The sequence below is a fragment of the Orycteropus afer genome, unplaced genomic scaffold (assembly GCF_000298275.1).
Source record: "Orycteropus afer afer isolate SDZICR_OR568_19922 unplaced genomic scaffold, OryAfe1.0 scaffold00107, whole genome shotgun sequence".
In the NCBI taxonomy this organism is placed as follows: Eukaryota; Metazoa; Chordata; class Mammalia; order Tubulidentata; family Orycteropodidae; genus Orycteropus; species Orycteropus afer.
In genome coordinates this window covers 6,850,781-6,874,248 of record NW_006921694.1, presented here as the reverse complement: position 1 = coordinate 6,874,248, position 23,468 = coordinate 6,850,781, and the positions used below count along the sequence as shown (strand labels likewise).

The window sequence follows — 23,468 nt, the reverse complement described above, 5'->3', positions numbered from 1 at the left end:
AAGATTGAAGTAAATCAAAGACACACAGAAACAATTAGTACAGGGGACTAATGGACCATGAGAACCTCAGCTTATATGACCTGAGACCAGAAGAATCATATGGTGCCAGCTATAAGTGCTGACCACTCAGAAAGGGATCAAAATTGGAGATCCAGGATAGAGTGGGAGAAAAATGTGGAACAAAATTCAAAATCATAAAAAAAGACCAAAATTACTAGTCAGAAAGAGACTGGGGAAATCCCAGGGACAATGGCCCCTAGTCACCCTCTGAGCCTGAAATGGGACTCACTCCCATGGCTTAACTCTCAGCCAAACAACAGACAGACCTACGAGCTGAACAGCTGCACCAGGGAGTCACTCCTTAGAACAATCAACCATGGGAGATCAGAAGAGCAGCATCTGCACAGGGAAAAAGGGAGGCAGGAATGTATAGGTAAGGAGGACACAAGGAAAGGGTAAGCACAGGGAGGAAGAGGGATACAAGCTGTAACACTGAAAGGATCAGTGTCACAAAACAAAATGTGCATGAAGTGTGAATGGAAAATGAAATCTGTTCTGCAAAATTCCAACCAAATCACAAAAAGTTAAAATAAATAAATACACACAGCTACTTGTACCAAAAAGAACTGGTTGATGTTCAACCATTTCAGTAGACCGTATAAAACTAAATACTACTGGTATTAATGAACTAAGTCCAGTCCACACTGAAGGAATTGGCAAAAAAAAAAACAAGCCTCCAGGAACTGATGGAATACACATTAAAATGTCCCAACAAACAGATGCGGAGCTGGAGGCACTCACTTGTTTACAATAATCACTTGCAAATAATCCAAGAAGCTGGACTGTATGAAGAAGAATGCATCAGTATTGGAAGAAGACTCATTAACAACCTTCAATATATAGATGACAAAATCTTGCTGAAAGCAAAGATGATGTTATGCACTTACTGATAATTATCAAAGACTACAGCCTTCAGTATGGATTACACTTAAATATATAGAAAAGGAAAATCCTCACAACTGGACCAATAAGCAACATCATGATAAATGGAGAAAAAAATGAAGCTGTCAAGGATTTCACCTTACTTGGCTCCACAATTAATGCCCATGGAAGCAACAATCAGGAGATCAAACAATGTACTGCACTGGGCAAAGCTGCTGCAAAATACCTCTTTAATGTATTAAAGAGCTAAGTTATAACAATGAAGACTAAGGTGTGTCTGACCCAAGCCATGGTATTTTCAATTGCCTCATATGCATATGAAAGCTAGACAATGAATAAGGAAGATCTAAGAAGAACTGATGCATTTTAACTGTGGTGTTGACAAAGAATACTGAAAATATCATGGACTGCCAGAACAATGAATCCATCTTGGAAGAGGTATAGCCAGAATGCTCCTTAGAGGCAAAAACGGTCAGACTTCATCTCACCTACTTTGGTCACGCTGTCAGAAGGGACAAATCCCTGGAGAAGGATACCATGCTTGGTAAGGTAGAGCATTGGTGAAAAGGGGGTAGACCCCTAACGAGATGGAGTGAAACAGTGGCTGCCAAGGACAGGCTTACGCATGGCAATGATTGTGAGGACAGTGCCAGACCAGACAGTGTTTTGTTCTGCTGTACACAGGATCTTTACGAGTCAGAACTGACTCCACAGCACCTAACAATAACAACAAAATTGTCGCTGACTGTAAAAGTTAGAAATCAGCAACAATGATTATAATTAGCTATTACCTAGGCAAGGAGTCCTACTTTTGAATACATTACACAAAAAAAGGGAATATAGTAACTCTAGAGGGCAATAAAGAGTATGATTTTGAGCACAGCCTAGGGAGGTCTGTAAATGGGCAAATTTGCACGTGTATTGCCAGGATGCAAGAATGGTTCAACATTAGAAAAACAATCAATGTCATCCATCACATAAATAAAGTAAAGAAAAAGAACCACATGACCTTATGAATGGATGCAGAAAAGGCATTTGATAAAATCCAACACCCATTCCTGATCAAAACTCTCAGCAAAATAGAATAGAAGGGACATTCCCCAACATAATAAAGAGCATATACGCAAAACCAACAGCCAACATTATACTCAATGCAGAGAGACTGAAACCATTCCCCTTGCAAACAGGAGCCAGACAAGAATGCCCGCTATCACCACTTCTATTCAACGATGTACTGGAAGTCCTAGTCAGGGCAATAGGAGCTCTGGTAGCATAGTACCTAAGGCACTTCACTGCTAACCAGAAGGCTGGTGGTTCAACAACTCAGAAGGAAGGTTGGACAATCTACTTCCGGTAGTGATGTTACCTTGGAAACCCAAGGAGGGGTCACTATGAGTCAGGTCTGACTCGATGGCACATAACAACAACAACAACAGTCAGGGCAATAAAGCAAGAAAGGGAAATCAAAGGCATCCAAATTGGTAAGGAAGAAGTCAAACGATCCCTATTTGCTGATGATACGATTTTATACATAGAAACCCCAAAAGATTGAGAAAAATAACTTGTTGTTGTTGTTGTTATGTGCCGTCGAGTCATACCTGACTCATAGCGACCCCTCCCTGGGTTTCCGAGGCAGTATCACTACGGAAGTAGGATTGCCCAACCTTCCTTCCGAGGAGTGGCTGGTGGGTTTGAACCGCCAGCCGTCTGGTTAACAGGCAAGTGTCTTAGCCACTATGCTACCAGAGCTCCCAACTACCAGAACTAATTGAGAGATTTAGCATTGTGGCAGGATACAAGATCAACCTCAAAAATCACCTGGATTCCTCTATACCAGTAAAGAGATTGGTGAAAAAGATATAAGGAAATCGGTATCATTTACAATAGCTACCACAAAAATAAAATACTTGGAAATACATTTTACCAGGGATTCAAAAAACCCGTACAAAGAAAACTACAAATCAATACTCCAAAAAACCACACAAGAGATCCATATAAATGGAAGAAGATACCATGCTCATGGATAGGAAGATTGAACATTGTGAAAATGTCAGTCATACCCAAAGCAATCTATACATTCAATGCAATCCCAATCCAGATCCCACCAACATTCTTTAAGGATATGGAAAAACCAATCACTAACTTCATATGAAAAGGAACTACTGAAGAAGAAGAACAAAGTAGGAGGTCTCACACTGCCATCTGATATTGGTAGAACGACAGACACACAGACCAATGAAATAGAACTGAGACCCCAGTAATAGATCCATTGACCTGTGGTCAGCTGATCTTTGACAAAGGACTAAAATGCATTAAATGGGGAAGAGATTGTCTGTTTAACAAATAGTGGTGGCAAAACTGGATATCCATCTGCAGAAAAATGAAACAAGTTCTGTACCTCACACCACACACAAAAACTAACTCTGAATAAATCAAAGACTTAAATGTGTGCTTGAACAATTTCTCTTAGAAAGATCAGCATGAGGCCGGTCCCCATGAGGCAGAGGTCAAAGGTGTCCCAAATGTCCAAACTACCATGCCACTCCATCATTTCAGACATTAACTACTCCTCCTCCTCCCAGTAATTTCCCCAGTCTTGTTGTTGTTTGCCATCGAGTCGACCCCGACTCATAGCGACCCCTCCTTGGGTTTCCGAGGCAGTATCACTACAGAAGTAGGATTGCCCAACCTTCCTTCCGAGGAGTGGCTGGTGGGTTTGAACCGCCAGCCTTCTGGTTAGCAGTCAAGTGCCTTAGCCACTATGCTACCAGAGCTCCTTGGGAGGAAGGTTGGGCAATCCTACTTCCGTAGTGATACTGCCTTGGAAACCCAAGGAGGGGTCGCTATGAGTCGAGGCCGACTCGAAGGCAAATTAACAACATCCCCAGTCTTAGGGTTCTATATTTCGCTGTAACGCCTCACAGAACTCACAGACACCCAAGGGTTCATCTCATGTAGTAGTGGTAGGGGCTGGTAGGCTGGCGAGTCCCGGGTCCATGAGTAGGTCTGGCGGATCCTCCCAACTCTCGGGGTTTGATGAACCTCGATCAGCAGATCAGATGACGGCTGCCGTCCCAAATCCAGGGGTGAGATGAGGATGATCCAAGACACAAAGCCCGATCAAGAGGAGGGCGAATCTTCCCAGGAGATTCGTAGGTATACCCTCAGGGAAGCTAAGGGTGGTGATTTGAATTATACCCTCCAGCAAGGCAGGACTCAAGATACATTCCACCTGTGTTGCCCCAACAGAATTAACCTAAATCCCATCACAGAGTCGAATGCCAGTCATTATAGGGAATGACTACTACCAGCTGCCCAGCCAAGTTGATACCTGACCTTAACTACCACAGCACCCCAAACAGGCATGGAAAATGGGATTTATAAAACATCACAGAATGGAGGACAATGGCTAGAAGGGCCACATCAAGCAATTACTGCAACGTGAAACCTAAAAGTATAAAGTTCCTCAAGGAAAAACTAGGGGCAAATTTAGGGGCCCAATTTAGGGGCCCTGAAAGGTTGGGCAATCCTACTTCCGTAGTGATACTGCCTCGGAAACCCAAGGAGGGGTCGCTATGAGTCGGGGCTGACTTGACGGCACATAACAACAACAACAACAATATATGGCATATGTAGAGCTCTGGTGGCGTAGTACCAAAGGCATTTGACTACTAACCAGAAAGCTGGAGGTTCAAACCCACCAGCTGCTCCTCAGAAGGAAGACTGGGCAATCTACTTCTGCAGTGATACCACCTTGGAAACCCAAGGAGGGGTCACTATGAGCTGGATCTGACTCGACAGCAGTGAGTTTGACTTTGGATTTTGGAATATATGGCATAACAAGACTATCAAGCATAACCCAAGGTGCACAAACAGCAGAAGATAAACTAGATGAATGGGATCTTATAAAAATTAAATTTTTATGTGTGACTTCTCTGAAAGAGTCAAAAGAGAACCTACAGATTGGGAAAAAATATTCCACAACAACATATCTGACAAGAGGCTTACCTCTAAAATATATAGAAAACTCCAATACCTGAACAACAAAAAGACAAATAATCCAATTAAAAAACTGACAGAAGACATGAATAGGTACTTCACCAAAGAGGAAATTCAGATCTGGTAGCACAGTGCCTTGGGCACTTGACTGCTAACCAGAAGGCTGGTGGTTCGAACCCACCAGCCACTCCTCAGAAGGAAGGTCAGGCAATCTACTTCCGCAGTGATACCACCTTGGAAACCCAAGGGGTCGCTATCAGTTGGGTCCGACTTGATGGCACATAACAACAACACACACATGAAGAAATGTTCATGATCATTAGCCATTAGAGAGATGCAAATCAAAACAACAATGAGAGACCATCTTGCCCCAGCACTAGTAGCAAAGTTCAACAAGACAGAAAATAACAAATGCTGGCGAGGTTGTGGAGAGATTGAGACCCTCACATACTGCTCATGGGACTGTCAAATGATACAACCACTGTGGAAAGCAGTAGAGCGATTCCTTAGAAACACCATTTGAGCCAGCCATTCCATTACTAGATATATATCCTAAAGAAGTGAAAGCCAGGACAAGAACAGATACATGCACACCCATGTTCGTCACAGCACTATTTACAATAGCAAAAAGATGGAAACAACCTAGGTGTCCACTGAGAAATGGATAACCAAACTATGGTACACACACATGGTGGAATACTATGCAACCCTAAAGAATAATATAGAATCTGCAAAACTCCACATAACATGGATGAACTCAGAGGCCATTATGCTGAGTGAAATAAGTCAATCGCAGAAGGACAAATACTTTATTAGTCCATAATTGTAAAAAGTCAAGGAAAGGTTTACATATGGAAGGAAATTTTCTTTGTTGGTTACCAGGCATGGGAGGGGAGAGGAACGAACACTGCTAGATAGGTAGAGACAAGTATTGATTTGGGTGAAGAGAAGGGCAATGTACCAAATGTGAGTGATCAACATGGTGACAGTGAGGAAGAGAAGGACATAGGTGGTACATGGGAGGTACAGAAAACAAAGATGAACCCTTTTGCACATACACTACTGCGTTGTCAGTGATAGCAAACATTGGTCTACAGACGGATAGATAAGTGGAAAGACTGAATGATCAGGTATGTCTACACAGGGCGGAGTGTGCCCATGACCACATATAGGGTTGGCAGACAATGTTTCTACAAGTGTATTCGTATGTTGTATAAGAATTTCCAGGTATTGAAGAATTTCCATAAAATGAAGCTGACAAGGGACAAGGTTGTAGTCACTTCTTGGCCACTGCCAGCTAGCTACCTAGAGGGAACAAGTAGTTGGACCTGTGGGCTTGGGATCATAGTCACAGGGGACATCAAGCTCAACTGGCATAATACTCTACACAAAAACACTGTTCTATATCCTACTTCGGCAAGTAGCGACTAGGATCTCAAAAGCTTGTAAGCGGCCATTAGATGCAATGATGGGTCTTTCCTCGTTCAGAGCAAAGAAGAATGAAGAAAACCAAAGACGTATGGAAACAATTAGTCCAAGTGATGGTACGCCATGCGATTCTCAGCCTATACAACTATGAGACCAGAAGAACTAAATGGTATTCAGCTACCACTGTCAACCACTCAGAGGGGGATCTATGTAGGAGATCCTGGATACAGTGGGAAAACAATATGGAACAAAACACAAAATCATTCAAATAAAAAAGGGGACTAGGTTTGTTGGTCTGATAGAGCCTGGTGGAACCTCTGAGACTATGGCCCCAAGCTGCCCTTCAGGTCTGGAATTGAACCCACACCTGTGGTTGCCAGCCAAACAAAGGACAGGCATGTGACCTAAACATTTACATTAGGCAGATCCACTTCCTGGAGAGATCAATCATGGGAGAATAGAAGGTGTGGTGGTTATGTTTGTGTGTCAACTTGGCTAGGCCTGGTTGAGTAGCTGGGCAGCTGGTGGTACTTATTCCCCATGATGAGACGGGCAATCAACTCCATGGTGGGATCTACCACAAGCAGCTGAGTAGCTGCTTTAGGGATGTGGTCTGCTTCCGGTATATAAAAAATAGCTTTGGGAATGGTCTCGAGCTTATGGCTCACTTGAACCCTGCAGGGAGCAGAGTCGTTGTCAGCAGCCTGCCACGCTCTGCCAACCCTGGGACTTTCGATGGACTTGAATCAATGGCCTACCATGTAGTTTGGTAGTATCAGGACTGTGCCTTTTCACTTGTTGACCTTAGGTTTGTCAGCCTCAGAGCATCTGTCTGAGTGAAGAAAAGCCTCTAGCTTCAGTGGGCCGGGAGCAAGAGGCAGAGCTAAAGCCCAAGGTCGAGGGGCTTTCACACAACCCCTAGAGCCTGGCACTTTGAACTCAGACTTCTAGCCTCCCGAATTGTAAGAGAATAAACTCCTGTTTGATAAAGCCATTCCATTCGTATATTTCCTGTCAGAGCGGTAGTAGGTAACCAGAATAGAAGGGCTGTGTATGCACAAGGAGACAGCTCAGGGGGCAGGAATACATGGGAGGGAATTATACAGGGAAGAGGTGGCTATGGGGAGAAAGTGGGAGGAGAGCAGCTGCACTGTGGGAGATTACAGTCAATGTAATGAGACAAAGTGTACGTGTACTGCTGTATGGATGACGAATTTGCTCTGCAAATTTTCACCAAAATCACAAAATTAAATATATATATATATATAAAAGAAGATGGAAGGAATACACAAAATTACTGTACAAAAAGAATTGGTTGATGTTCAACTATTTCAGGAGGTAACATATGATCAAGAACCAAAGCTACTTAAGGAAGAAGTCCAAGCTGTATTGAAGGAATTGGTAAAAATCAAGGCTCCAAGGAATTGACGGAACACCCATTGAGATGTCTCAACAAATGGATGCATCATGGAGGTGCTTACTCGTCTATGTCAAGAAATTCAGAAGACAGCTACCTGACCACCTGACTGAAAGAGTTTGATGTTTGTGCCTATTCCAAAGAAAAGTGATGCAACAGAATGTGGAAATTATCGAACATTATCATTAATAGCACACTTCAGTAAAATTTTGCTAAAGATACTTCCAAATGGTTTCAATAGTATACTGACAGAGAACTTCCAGAAATTCAAGCTGGATTCAGAAGAGGACATGGAATGAGAGATATCACTGCTGATGTCAGATGGATCTTGGCTGAAAGCAAAGAATACCAGAAAGATGTTTAACTGTTTTTTACTGACTATGCAAAGGCATTTGACTGTGTGGATCTTAACAAATTATGGATAGCAATGCAAAGAATGGAAATTCCAGAACACTTAATTGGCTCATGAGGAATCTGTATACAGACCAAGAGGCTGACATTCAACCAGAGCAAGGTGATACTGAATGGTTTAAAATCAAGAAGGAAGTGCATCAGGTTTATATCCTTTCACCATACTTATTCAGTCTGTATGCTGAGCAAATAATCCAAGAAACTGGACTATATGAAGAAGACCTGGCACCAGGCTTGGAGAAAGATTCAGTAACCACCTGCAATATACAGATGACACAATCTTGCTTGCTGAAAGTGAAGATGATTTAAAGCACTTACTGATGAAGGTCAAAGACTACTGTATAGATTATGTCTCGACATAAAATGAAAATCCTCACAACTGGACCAGTAAGTGACATCATGATAAACGGAGAAAAGAATGAAGTTTTCATTTTACTTGGATTCACAATGAACACCAATGGAAGCAGCCATCAAGAAATCAGACATCGTATTGCACTGGGAGTATCTGCTGCAAAACACCACTTTAAGACGTTAAGAAGCAAAGATGTCACTTTGAAGATTAAAGTGCACCTAACTCAAGCTACGGTATTTTCAATCGCTTCATATGCACATGAAAGCTGGACAATAAATAAGGAAGACAGAAGAAAAGCTGGCCCTTGAATTGTGGTGTTGGCAAAGAATACTAAAAATACGACGGACTGCCAGAACAAACGTCTCACCTACTTTGGTCATGTTGTCAGAAGGGGCCAGTCCCTGGAGAAGGACAGCATGCTTGGTTAAGTAGAAGAAAAGTGAAAAAGGGAAGACCCTCAACAAGATGGACTGACACAGTGGCTACAACGATGGGCTCAAGTATAGCAAGGATTGTGAGGATGGTGCAGGACTGGGCAGTGTTTTGTTCTGTTGTACAGAGGGTTGCTATGATTTGGAGACAACTCGACGGCACCTAACAACAACATGGACTGAAACTAGCTCAATCTCTTCACAGTACATATCACCAAGTAGCCAAACGTGAAAACTGTAACCAATAATTTAACTAACATATATGAGAAAAATGTTTTTATAGTACAATTACTTGAGGGGACACTTCATCAGATATCCTTATTTATAAACCACAAAAAATATTTCATATTTAGAGATACTATGACAATCTGTCATTCATTCTTCACCTACAAAGTACTTACCACAATGCCAATAAAAATATTCCCCTTTTTTTTGTCCTTAATAGTTTCCTTGTTTTCACAGATACACAGCAGATAATTGGTAGAATTATCAGTCATTATCTCGTCAACATTTATAGCATCATCCAGCTTCATCAGGGGATTCACATGTAGTAATTATTAAAGAAAAATATATAATACATTCCCACTAGTATTATCTGCTTTCTCCTTTTAAAATAGTGGTTCATTTTACCAGCTCTTTAGAGGATACCTAGATCTTTGCAATCTATATGGTATTCTTTCTTGGATTTACTCAGATCATAGCTGCCTACTTCATCCATCCTAAGTTAAAAGGTTGATGAAGACAAATGACTATCATCTCCTCACTTCCAAAGTGCTTGCAAAATACATCAGATACTGTGGAAGCTCGAATAGTAACCCTCTTTTGTTGATCCCATAAATCCTTAGTAATCCCATAATATTTTAATTAACACAAGTCAAAGCCCCTGAAAGTTAATAGTGGCCAGCTACTTCCCCTTACATAAATCTACAAATAATAACCCCATAATCATTCATATCTAATTTCAAACTCCTAGTGATTATTTGTAATATCATCATGCCTTGCTCTCTATGCATTTTCTGGCTTAGAGTTTTATGAAAGTGCCTAATAGCTCCCAGAAACAGTAAAAGATTTTTTTAAAAAAACATGAGAAAAGAAAAAAAAGAAGAAATCGTATACATACACACACATACTTATACATAGGAACTCTGGTGGCACTGTGGTTGAAACACTGGGCTACTAACCAAAAGGTCAGCAGTTTGAATCCACAAGCTGCTCTGCAGGAGAAAGCTGAGACAGTCTGCTTCCATAAAGATTTACACTTTGGATACCCTGTGGGGCAGTTCTACTCTGTGCTCAAGTTACTATGAGACAGAATCAACTCAATGGCAGAGATTTACATGTACATATGTATATATGTAAAAAAACAAACTCACTCACTGCCATCAAGTCAATTCTGACTCATAGCAACCCCTACTGGGTTTCCGAGGCTGTAAATCTTTGCAGAAACAGATTGCCCCATCTTCCTTCTGCAGAGCAGCTGGTGGCTTTGAACTGCTGACCCTCTAGTTACCAGCCAAATGCTTTATCCACTATGCCACCAGAGCTCCTTAAACCAAAAAAAAACCAAACTCACTGCCGTTGAGTCGGATCCGACTCATAGCAACCTCTTCTCAGGTTTCCGAGACAGGATCTCTACGGAAGTAGATTGCCTAACCTTCCTTCTGAGGAGTGGCCTGGTGGGTTTAAACCACCAGCCTTCTGGTTAGCAGTCAAATGCCTTAGCACTACACCACCAGAGCTCCTTAGTATATATATATGTGGAAAAAAAAAAAAAAAAACTCAGTGCCATCAAGCCAATTCTGACTGGTAAGAGCCCCTCTGGGTTTCTGAGGTGGTAATCTTTACGGAAGTAGATTGCCCAGTTGTCCTTTTGTGGAGTAGCTGCTGGGTTTGAATGGCCAACTTTCTGGTTAGCAGTGAATCACCTTAGGTACTACACCACCAGAGCTCCTTACATATGCATATATGTGTGTGTGTATGTGTACACACACACACATATATACACACAAAAAATAAATCAATTAAATAAATCATCAGGAATAACAAAGTCAGTCTTAATTAGCAAAGCTAGTTTGGATAAAGTTCTGCTTTTTCAGCAGATAAGAACTATAGCACCAAAGAAGCGAGGAGGGGGGACTACTAGTTTAGGATAAGGCTTCGAATGAAAGACTCAGGCTCAGGCAAAAGAAAAAAATAAAACTGCCAGGCCCTGGTGGCATAATGGATAAGGACTCCACTGCTAACCGAAAGGTTACCAGTTTGAATCCACCTGACGCTTTGCAGGACAAAAATGTGGCAGTCTGCTTCTGTAAAGATTTAGTCTTTGGAACCTTATGGGCAGTTCTACTGTTTACAGGGTTTCTACGAGTCGGAATCAACTCAATGGCAACAGATCTGGCTTTGGTTTTGGTTTATAGCCTAATTAGCTAGCAATACAAGGTTGTTACTGGTTTAGAAGTCCATTCTGAGTGATAGGCATTTCCTATTCATGCACAGTATTCAAGGAGCGGAACCGTTCTCAGAATTAGGACAGAAGCTGGGTAGGTCTCTAAATACGCACATATGGATTAAACCATAACAGAAATATTAAGAAATATTATTTTCACACAGTATCATCTAAGAAATTCTTATCTCCACATTCTTTTATTATAGGGGAGCCCCGGTGGCATAGTGCCTAAGGTATTTGACTGCTAACCAGAAGGCTGGCGGTTCAAACCCACCAGCCACTCCTCGGAAAGAAGATGGGGCAATCTACTTCCATAGTGATACTGCCTCGGAAACCCAAGGAGGGGTCCCTAAGAGTCGGGTCCGACTCGACTGCACATAACAACAATGACCTCACTTTTAAACATTTTAAAATACAGCCTTATCCCATTTTATATATAATTGTTTTTAAAAATTAACAGTATTTTACGATTTTGATTTTGCAATTATTTTGCTTCAAGCAACTCATTTGATTTATAAATGACTATAAATTTGAGGGTAATATTGTGTAGCACACAGAAGACTCCATTGCAAAGTCAGAAAAGTTCACTTACAATGCATTTTCAAAAGTAACAAAATTGTTACAAAGATTTAATGAAGATGATCTACTATTATGTTTTATAAGCATTTAACCGTGCACTCATTTTAATTTTTGCAGTTCTCTTTTTTCACACTGTGAAGCTAATAAGTTCCTTTTTAGGTCTCATTTTAGTAAGCGCTTGAAAAGCTTGTAGGTCTTGATCACTGCCCACAAATAGCTTAGGTAAGGTGTGATTTCAAATCAGCTCCTAACCTACCATTGTCTTTTATCGGGCTCTCGTGTTCCATTAACTTTTCTTACTGTTAAAGAATGACAAACTCTGCTTTTACTAGGGCATTTGAAAAACTCTTGTTTCTAGCCATCACCAACCCTTCCCTTCTCAGAAGCACACAAATCATCCGATCTGACCCACTCGAAGTACAGTTAAATAAATAAGAAATAAGTAAGAAATAAATAAAACTGTTATCTTCAAACATTTAAGATAAAAATTCTATTCAAAAAGGATATCTTCTCCAATAAGGGTAGATTTTGTATAAAGAGCGGTCAACTTCCGGGAAAAGACTGAACTTTTATTGTCCCCAATGGCTTTTAATGCTGCAGTTTCAGTTTGCTTCACAACTCCCACCTTCAACAAAAATAAGAAATAGTAAATTTGAAAGATGATGCAACTTTTTTAAAAATACATTTCAAAATTTTAAAAGGTTAATTCTGTAACATTTAAAATAAGCAAATTAATTATGCTACAGTCTTACCACCCAGAGTTTACAAATGCAAATTACTCAACAACACTATTACAAAGCTAACTTTTTTAACCCAAAATATCTAACAATATGTTTAAAACTTATGAAAACATAACGCTAATAATTATTGTACATTTTCATTTCTCCAAAATGCCAAATTCCAAAAACAATTAAAACCTATCTATCACTCTGCAACATGTTTTCACTCTAGAAGAGAATCCCAACTCTCTTTCCCAAGTTAAGCCAAGGCTGACCTTATATCCTTTTGCCACAAGGCGGCGCACGTGAACAAACAGTCTATGAGCAGGTATACTTGCTGTCATGAAGTTGTGATCCAAATGGCAATAAATATTGAGTTCTCGGGCTGCAATCTATAAAATTTTAAAAAGAGAGTATTAATATATTTCTATTTCAAGATTCCCTGTGTGGGGTCTGTTCACTTTGTGAAAATTCATCAAGGCACGTACTTAGGATTTGTGTACTTCTCTATGTGTGTGATGCAGCAACAAAAAGTTTAAAAGAGAGTCTCTGTATGAAAGCTTAGGGTTTACTCTATTTTTGGAAGTTTCAATGGCCTCATCTCAGGGGTAAAATATTCATCTAAAAACTTCTAAGAAAAACATAACAGGTCTTCTTCTAAATCTTTAAATCTAACAAAACCTTAAAATGCTGAGCTTACCCTACTCAAAGACTATTCAGTACAAAGAACATGAGACTGAAATAGAGTAAGAATTTGCTACATGGCACATGCAAATAAATATTAGCAGACCCTACAGAGTATACCAGAGCTCTGGTAACATAGCGCTAAGGCACTTGACTGCTAAGCAGAAGGCTGGCGGCTCAAACTCACCTCCACTCCTCAGAAGGAAGGTTGGGCAATCTACCTCTGTGATAATACTGCCTCGGAAACCCAAGGAAGGGTCGCTATGAGTCAAGTCCAACTTGATGGCACATAACAACAACAACAACAAAGTATAACTAAATTACTTCTTTCCTGGGTAGTCCAATCAGTTAAAAGCTTGACAACTAGCCAAAAGGTTCGTGATTTGAGCCAGCCAGCGGTGCCTGGCAATCTGCCTCTGAAAGGTCACAGGCTTGAAAACCCTATGAAGCAATTCTAGTCTGTACACACGGAGTTGCCACGAGTTGGAATCAACTTGATGGCAACTAACAACAACATACCTAAATTATGACCCAACCTCAAGAGAGAAAACCTGTGAGGAGAAGAGGACTCCCTGACCTGGTTAGCTAGTTAATGATGTGTGAGTGGTAGGAGTGTAGAACCAGGCAGTATCCCAATCCCTTACTTTTTTCAGAAAATACCAAGGCTTACACATTGCACACTAGAGCCATGAAACTCTCATTCCAATACACTCGCACCCCTGTCCCACCACATCTTTCAACTGAATGTGTCCATCATTGTAACACAGGAAAACATCAGCCTTTACTGTGGGTGGGTGCAATTTACCTTTCAACCTAGAGATGGTGAGAGAAAAAGCATATTCTTTCACCCATTCATGTATAGGATGCCTACTCCATACTAGTTCGGAGTCTAATTTCATTAAGTGGAAAACACTACAATGCATCTGACCTACAGAACACCACTTTCTAGCCACAACATAATTTGTTTGTATTCAACAAATCTGGATAAAAAAAGTTGGCCAAGTCTTCACTTGTCATCCCATCAGGCATCGAAGCTGCCACCTCATCACTCTCTCTGATGTTGTACAGATCCAACCTAGACTGAGACGTAAGGAATCATCACAGTCATCCATGATTCCCACCCAACAAAGGCATCATCAGCAATACTCCCCCTTAGCTTGTCCATTAAATGCTCAAACTTACTTCTAACTTACTCCTGTATCAACTTACCCCTCAAAACTGAGTACAAATCACTTACACTAACAGATAGCAAGAGCAACAACATAAAAAGAGTTCTTGCTGGTGGCTGACAGAGTTAACATGCCATCGAGACTGTGGCTGTGAAAAGTCCCTGGCTGTGAAAATTTATAAATTAAGGGTAAATAGAGGAACTTGTGTATATTTCAAAATTTTTTCATGCTTGAGTCTTCATTACAAAATATCAACACTTCCATGACTATGGTTCATTTGCTAATTTATTCATCCAGTAAATTTTTGATGGATGGCAGCTACTGGAATAGCACCATGGTGTGTGAACACTGACATTCCAATAGGGGCCCCCCCCCACGACCCCCCAAAAGTCTAGCTCCCACCCAGTGTGTTTGTGTTTATTTTTAGTTTTTATTTTAAATGACATTATTTTTAAAAGGTAATTAATCAAATTAGCAAGTCAGAACATGAAATAAATGTATGGAAAAATGCCTAAGGCTAGACAAGAAAAAGATGAAGCAGTGTTTGGGAAAAACAACATACCTCCGCATCGTCGCCAAAGAATCTATATTTATATCCACATTCCACACACAATATTGCATCTTTATGCTGCTGCTTCATTTCCATGTACTGTAATTCCAATGGAGTGTAGGTGCTTTTGCTCCGTTTGTTAGATGGTTTGGGGTCAGAAGGTAGTGGTTTGCCCTGACAACAAAAAGAGCTTTACAGATTAAAAAGTATTAGCCATGAAAATTATAATAGTTCCCAGAAAGAAAACATCAACTTGGCACAAAGCTAACAATTGGTGAATCTAGGTGAAAGGTTTACAGGAACACACTGAAGTATTCAGGCAAGTTTTCTGAGGATTTGAAATGTTTCAAAGGAAAAGGCTAAAACCACCACTTGTTCTCAGTTTGCTGTACTATGTATGATGGCTTGCGTGTTGCCTGTGATGCTGGAAACTATACCACTGGTATTTAAAATACCAGCAGGGTTACTCAGGGGGACAGGTTTCAGCAGAGCTTACAGACTAAGACCGGGAAAAAGGACCTGGCAATCTATTCCAAAGAGAACTGGCCAGTGAAAACCTCATAGTATGCATAAGAAGTGCAGGAAGATGAATCTTTTAGGTTGGAAGGCAAGTAAAATATGACTGGGAAACAGCTGCCTCCTCAAAGTAGAGTTGACCTTAATGACATAGACGGAGTAAAGCTTTCAGGATCTTGCTGATATGGCATGGCTCAAAATGAGAAGAGCAAGCTACAAACATCCATTAGTAATTGGAATATGCAATGAATCAACTTTGAATCAAGGAAAACTGGAAGTTGTCAAAAATGAAATTCCACACTTGAAGATCAAAATCCTAGGCACTAGTGACTAAAATGGACTGATATTGTGCATTTTGAATTAGAAAACATAGTCTGTTATGCCAGAAATAATGAATTAAAGAGGAAAGAAGTACACTTATTGTCAAAAAGAACATTTCAAGATCTATTCTGAAGTACAATATAGACAGTGATAGGATAATATCCATATATCTACAAGGAAGGCCAGTTAATACTACTTTCATTCATATTTGTGCACCAACCACTAATGCCATGATTTTCACCACATACTGCAATCTGAAATTGATCAAACATGTAATCAAGATGCATTCATAATTACTGGTGATTGGAATTTGAAAGTTGGAAACAAAAAAGATGGATAACTAATTGAAAAATATGGCCTTGGAGACAGAAATGGGACTGGAGATCACATGACAGAATTTTGCAAGACCAATGACTTATTCATTGCAAATACCTTTTTTCAACAACATATATAGTGACTATACACATGGACCTCACCTGATGGAATACACAGGAATCAAATCAACTACATCTGTGTAAAGAAATGATGGAAAAGCTCAGTATCAAGTCAGACCAAGGCCAGGAGCCCACTGTGGAACAAACCATCGATTCCTCATATCTTAAGTTGAAATTGAAACTGAAGAAAATAAAAAGAAATCCACAAGAGCCAAACTACAGCCTTGAGTATATCCCACCTGAATTTAGAGAACATCTCAAGGACAGACTTGACAAATTTAACACTAATGACTGAAGACTAGACAGGCTGTGTGGCATAACATCAAGGACATCAAACATGAAGAAAGCAAAAGGCCATTAAAAAGACCAAAACCGATTCCAACTCATAGTGACTCCCATAGAGTTTCCAAGGGTATAAATCTTTATGGAAGTAAACTGCCTTGCCTTTCTCCCATGGAGCAACTGACAGGTTCAAACCACTGACTTTTACGTCAGCAACCCAATGCCTCAACCACAGTACCACCAGAGCTCCTCATTAAAAAAACAAAACAAAATAAAACTCACTGCCATTGAGTCGACCCTTCCTTGGATTTCTGAAGCAGTATCACTATGGAAGTAGCTTGCCCAACCTTCCTTCCGAGGAATGGTTGGTGGGTTTGAACCACCAGCCTTCTGGTTAGTAGCCAAATGCTTTAGGCACTATACCACCAGAGCTCCCTCTTCATTAAAAAGAGAGAAAAAAAAGAAAAAAAAAATATGGATGTCATAAGAGACTCTGAACCTTGCTCTTAAATGGACAGTTGCTAAAACAGAATAAATGATAAAGTTAAAAATCTGAACAGAAGATTTCAAAGGGTGGCTTGAGAAGACAAAGTATAAAGTATTATAATGAAATATGCAAAGACCTGGAGCTAGTAAACCAAATGAGAAGAATACATTCAGCATTTCTCAAACTGAAAGAAGTGAAGAAAAAATTCTAGCCTTGAATTGCAATAGTGAAGGATTCTATTGCAAAAAATTGAATGACATAGGGAGCATCCAAAGATCTTGGCAGGACTATGCAGAGTCACTATACCAACAAGAATTGGTTGACACTCAGCCATTTCAGGAGGTAGTATATGATCAAGAACCATTGGTATTGTAGGAAGAAGGCCAGACTGCACTGAAGGCACTGGCAAAAAACAAGACTCCGGGAATTGACAGAATATCCATTCAGATGTTTAAACAAACAAATGCAACTCTGGAAGAATTCTTTATATATGCTAAGAAATTTGGAAGATAGCTACCTGGCCAAACTAACTGGTAGAGAGCCATATACATGCCCATTCCAAAGAAAGGTGATGCAACAGAATGCAGAAATTACTGAACAGTATCATTATTATCAAATGCCAGTAAAATTTTGAAGGTATTTAAAAACCATAGCAGCAGTCTATCAACAGGGAACTGCTAGAAATTCAAGCCCAATTCAACAAAGAATGTGGAATGAGGGATATCACTGCTGATGTCAGATGGATAATGGCTGAAAACAGAGAACACCAGAAAGATACTTAACTGTGTTTCACTGACTACACAAAAGCATTCAACTGTGTGGATCATAACAAATTATGGATAACACTGAAAAGAATGGGAATTCCAGAATACTTAATTGTGCTCATGAGGAACCTGTACATAGATCAGGAGGCTGCTGCTCAAACAGAACAAGGGGATACTGTGTGGCTTAAAATAAGGAAGGGAGTGCATCAGAGTTGTATCCTTTCATCCTACTTATTCAATCTGTATGCTGAGCAAATAACTCAAGAAGTTGGACTATATGAAGAAGAATATAGCATTGGAAGAAGACTCATTAACAACCTGCAATACACAGATGATACAACCTTGTTTGCTGACAGTGAAGAGGACTTAAAGCACTTACTGAAGAGCAAAGCCTACAGCCTTTAGTATCGATTACACCTCAACATAAAGAAAACAAAAATTCTCACAACTGGACCAATAAGCAACATCAGGATAAAGAGAGAATAAATGAAGGTGTCAAGGAGTTCATTTTATTTGGATCCACAATCATTGCTTATGGAAGCAACAGTCAAGAAATCAAACAATGTATTATTGCACTGGGCAAATCTGTTGCAAAAGACCTCTTTAAACGGTTAAAAAGCAAAAATGTCACTTTGAGGACTAAGGTGCACCTAACTCAAGCCACAGTATGCTTGCTCAACTCAAGTCAGCTCATATGCTTGCAAACAGTAGACAATGAATAATGAACAATGAAGAAGAAATGATGCCTTTGAACTGTGCTATTGGCAAGTAATATTGAATATACTATGGACTGCCATGTTGTTGTTGTTGTTATGTGCCGTCAAGTCAGCCCTGACTCATAGCGACCCCTCCTTGGGTTTCCGAGGCAGTATCACTACGGAAGTAGGATTGCCCAACCTTCCTTCCGAGGAGTGGCTGGTGGGTTTGAACCGCCAGCCGTCTGGTTAGCAGGCAAGTGTCTTAGCCACTATGCTACCAGAGCTCCCATGGACTGCCATAAGAATGTACAAATCTGCCATGGAAGAAGTACAGCCAAGAGCCTCCTTAGAAGCAAGGATGGTTAGACTTCATCTCACACGTGTTATCAGGAGGGACCAGTCACTAGAGAAGAACATCATGTTTGGTGAAGTAGATGGTTGGTGAAAAATAGGAAGACCCTCAACAAGACAGACTGACACAGTGACTGTAACAATGGGCTCTAACATAACAATCACTGTTAAGGATGGCACAAGACCAGGCAGTGTTTCATTCTGTTGTACACAGGGATAGGGTCACTATGAGTCTCAACCAACTTAACAGCACCTAATAGCAAAATGCTAAAAAAAAAAAAAAAAAGTGTCTTTGTGACTTTAACAAACAGTTATTTATTTTCTCACAGTTTAAAAGGCTAGAAGTATGCATTCAGGGCATGAGCTCTAGGGAAAGACTCTCTCTCTGTCCACTCTGTCTTACTGTCGTTTTAGCCTCTATTCATTCCAAGGTGTCTTGGTGATCATGTGACATGCACCTTTCCCTTCATTTGTGCTTGCTTACTTATTTAATTTGTTCTTTTATGTATCAAAAGAGACTGATTTAAGACATATCCTACACTAATACAGCCTCATTAACATAACAAAGAACTCCCATTCCCAAACAGGATTATAACCATAGGTATAGGGGTTAGGATTTCCAGCACACATTTTGGGGGGAAGCAATTCATTCACTAACAAAATGTATGAGCCAAACTAAACCACCATGTAAGTATTCAAGCAAAATTTGAAAGTCTAGACATATTGATGTTTTATGTACTTTTAAATTTTGATTTTGTTAAATTTGCTGTTATCAACATTATTTTCTTTATATTATTTATTCTCAGGTGTGTAATGTAGAAAAAGCCAACCGGCATGAACATGTCTATCAGTAGTGAGGCCATGCCAGCAGCTGAAAGTACACTTACGGTTTTATAGTTCCGAGCACACTCTAAAAGATAGTATATTCTAGACTTCCAGTAAGATGGTGGCATAGGCAGACAAGCTACACAAATCCTCTTCAACAAAGAAAAGAGAAACCAATTGATACAGATACAGAAGATAATCCTGGAGCCCAGAGCTTTCACAGGAAGGACAGAAGTATTTTAAACACCAACCAGTAAAAGAACAGGAGCTCTGATAGCATAGTGCCTAAGGCACTTGACTGCTAATCAGAAGGCTGGCGGTTCAAACCCACCAGCCTCTCCTTGGAAGGAAGATGGGGCAATCTACTTCCATAGTGATACTGCCTCGGAAACCCAAGGAGGGGTCACTGTGAGTCAGGTCCGACTCAATGGCAGTGAGTTTGGCAGCAGTGAGTTAGGCTTTGGTTTGGAATTCTCGGTGAAGAGGGATTTTTTTTTTTTTTTTTTAAAGTTCCCCAGGTGATTCTAATTTAAAGCTTGGGCTGAGATTCACTATTTTGAATTGTAAACTTCAATCATGAAGCAAGAGCTAAAGTTCCCTGATTTGCAAATAATGAAAAAAATTAATGAGTCACAAAATAGACAACAGAAGTAAAAAGTCAAGTTTCATTTGATTTACCTCACAAGAGCTCTTCTCTCAAAATAGACCCTCGAAACATCTATAAAAGTTGCCTACTGCTATACAGGGAAGTTGTTATGTTGGTGAATGTGTTGTTATATATGTTTTTACCACAATAAAAAGAAAAAAAGAAAAAATTTCCCTACTGTGATTTTCCATATAGATCATGAAAACTGTAATGACTGTAAGAAACTCTCCTTCACAACAGATGGACCCTGATCAAAAGGAGGAAAAATTGTGGAACAGTTTAAAATTCTTATAGAAACCAAACTTATTGGACCAACTGAAACTGGAGGAACCCCTGTATCTATTGCCCTGAGACAGTCATTAAACCATGAACCATAATTATCCCCAGAAGTCATCTTTAAACAGTTTCATTCAACTAATAGATAAACTAATAAATAATGTTTGCCTTAATCACTACACTCTTTTAAATTATCTGTATGAGATCAAATTGACAACAGTAACTCTAAAACACAGACGAAAAGTTTAGGGGCCAGTGAATCTAAGTTAATGGCGATAAAACAATACAGGTGGAGACAGCAAGAATGGTGACACAATATAAAGAATATAACCAATGTCATTGAACTGTCCGTGGAGAAATTGTTGGGTGAGTGTATGTTTTGTTGCCTATATTTTCAACAAAAATTAAACTAAATTAAAGAAAGAAACTTTCTTTTTTATTAATTATCAAGAAAGAGTACCAAGGTTCCCCAAATCAATGGCTTCTAATCTAACCTATACATCAGAATCATCTGGGAGGTTTTTGCTTTGTTCTGTTTTGCTTTAATACAAATCCCAATCCACCCCACCCCAATACACAGTAAATCAGAATCTCTAAGTATTAAAAAAATAAAAAATAAAAACTCCCTCATTCAGTTCAGATGAACATCTATCTAATACTAACATACCTTTAGATGAACTTGTGTTTTGGAATCTTCAGAAGAAACTGCATTCTTTGCACGTAGAAGAGTGATATCATCAAAATCAGTACATTTGGGCAAAACTGCAAATCTCTCCTGAAGAGGCTTTGTTGGGATTGGATTTTGAGGAAGAGCAGAATCACAGCAGAATTCTTTCAATTTTTCCAGAGACTTTAAAACAATTCTAGTCCTCAAACATTTCTTTGGCTCTTAGCAAATCAGAAGAAAATATAATAATAGTATTTTGGCTTCAATATGTCATTTCATAAACAGAACAAAAAAAAATTTAAGGGAAAATTCACATTAAAGTAATAAACCTAACTATGATAATAATAAGGAAATAAACATTGGGTTCAAACATTTATTTGGCTCTCAGCAAATCAGAAGAAAATATAACAATAGTATTTTGGTTTCAATATGTCAATTTATAAACAGAACAAAAAAAAATTTTTTAAGGGAAAATTCACATTAAAGTAGTAAACCCAACTATGATACAATAAGAAAATAAACATTGGGTTCAGGCCACATACCGCATATTGAAACATACATTTAATTTCACTCACTCCTGAAATCCCATTAAAACAACAGTAAGGTTTTGCCCTTTTTTTCTTTTTGGCATAAATCTATAAGGACAGAGAGAAAAAAACTAGTTTAAACTGCAAATGAAATATTTCAAATCAGAAGGAAAATGGATCCACAACAATAAGTTTGTTGTTGTTGTTGTTTGCCGTCGAGTCGGCCCCGACTCACAGCGACCCCTCCTTGGGTCTCCGAGGCAGTATCACTACGGAAGTAGGATTGCCCAACCTTCCTTCCGAAGAGTGGCTGGTGGGTTTGAACCGCCAGCCTTCTGGTGAACAGTTAAGTGCCTTAGGATCTGAAAACTAAATTCTGAGGCCAAAAAAAACCATCACAGTCAAACCAATTCTGACTCAATGTTACCCATGTCCCCATGTATGTTTTTCTGGCCCTGGTAGCATACATGATTACACACTAAAACACTGGCAGTCTGAACCTACTCAGCAGCTTCACAGGAGGAAGACCTGGCAATCTACTTCCTTAAAGATTACAAGCAAGAAAATTCTATGGGGCAATTCTAGTCTGTCACATGGGGTCACTCCGAATCAAAAAGGACTCAGCACCACCTGACAATAACAATCTTTACAGAAGCAGATTACTAGGTGCTGCTGGGTGAGTTTGAACCACCAACTTCTAGGTTAGTAGCCAAGAGCAAATCACTGAAGAAAAACAAGACCAATCCCATATATAATACAAAATCTTTAAAGGACTCAGGAATTAGGGTACCAGTAGCTCCAAGAGGAGAGTAAAGGAGGGGCTCTCAATTAAAGAGGACTGGTTGAATTTCTCTACTTCAAAAGAAGAATGAAGAGTTCTCTATTTATTGTGACTCCTCTTATCTTAAATATGTATTTGAATCTCTTTGCAAATGTACTTTTATCCTGTTCATTATTATTATTATGGCATTCAAAATATATACTTGAATTACTTTTCAAATGTGTAGATGTTTCCTCCTGAGTATAAGAGCTTCCTTCTCTGTGGATGCCAGGTTTACCAGGTATAAAAAAGGAAATTTACTGCAGGTAAACTGAAGGGTTGAGAAATGAGGTGGGCCCACATAATGGATTATTACTGATCAATAAAAATAAGTGAAGCACTGATACATGTTACAACATGGATGACCTTTGAAAACATGAGGCTAAATGAAAGAAGCCAGACACAAATGGCCATAACTGTTAAGATCCCATTTATATGAAATGTCTAGAATAAGCAAATTCATAGAGATAGAAGTAGATTAGCAGTTGCTTAGGGTTAGAATGAGAAGGAAATGGGAAGTGACTGATAACAGGTATGGCTTCTTTTGAGGCTATGAAAATGTTCTAAAATTGGTGAAAATGTCAGTTCTACCCAAAGCAACCTATACATTCAATGCAATCCCAATCCAGATCCCATCTACATTCTTTAGGGATATGGAAAAAATGATCACTAACTTTATATGGAAAGGAAAGAGACCTCGGATAAGCAAAGCACTACTGAAGAAGAA

General features: G+C 39.6%; 1 protein-coding gene across 1 annotated transcript in view; it reads right to left on the bottom strand.

Annotated features, from left to right (window-relative positions):
• Positions 1-23,468, bottom strand: part of MSH3 (mutS homolog 3) — a 381,560-nt gene that overhangs the window by 337,821 nt on the left and 20,271 nt on the right. The window contains exons 3-7 of the mRNA XM_042781327.1: positions 21,395-21,615; positions 15,140-15,301; positions 13,000-13,116; positions 12,513-12,630; positions 9,382-9,527 (exon numbers count right to left, since the gene is read on the bottom strand). Coding sequence (XP_042637261.1) covers positions 9,382-9,527; positions 12,513-12,630; positions 13,000-13,116; positions 15,140-15,301; positions 21,395-21,615 — 764 coding nt within the window. The remainder of the gene's footprint in view (positions 1-9,381; positions 9,528-12,512; positions 12,631-12,999; positions 13,117-15,139; positions 15,302-21,394; positions 21,616-23,468) is intronic.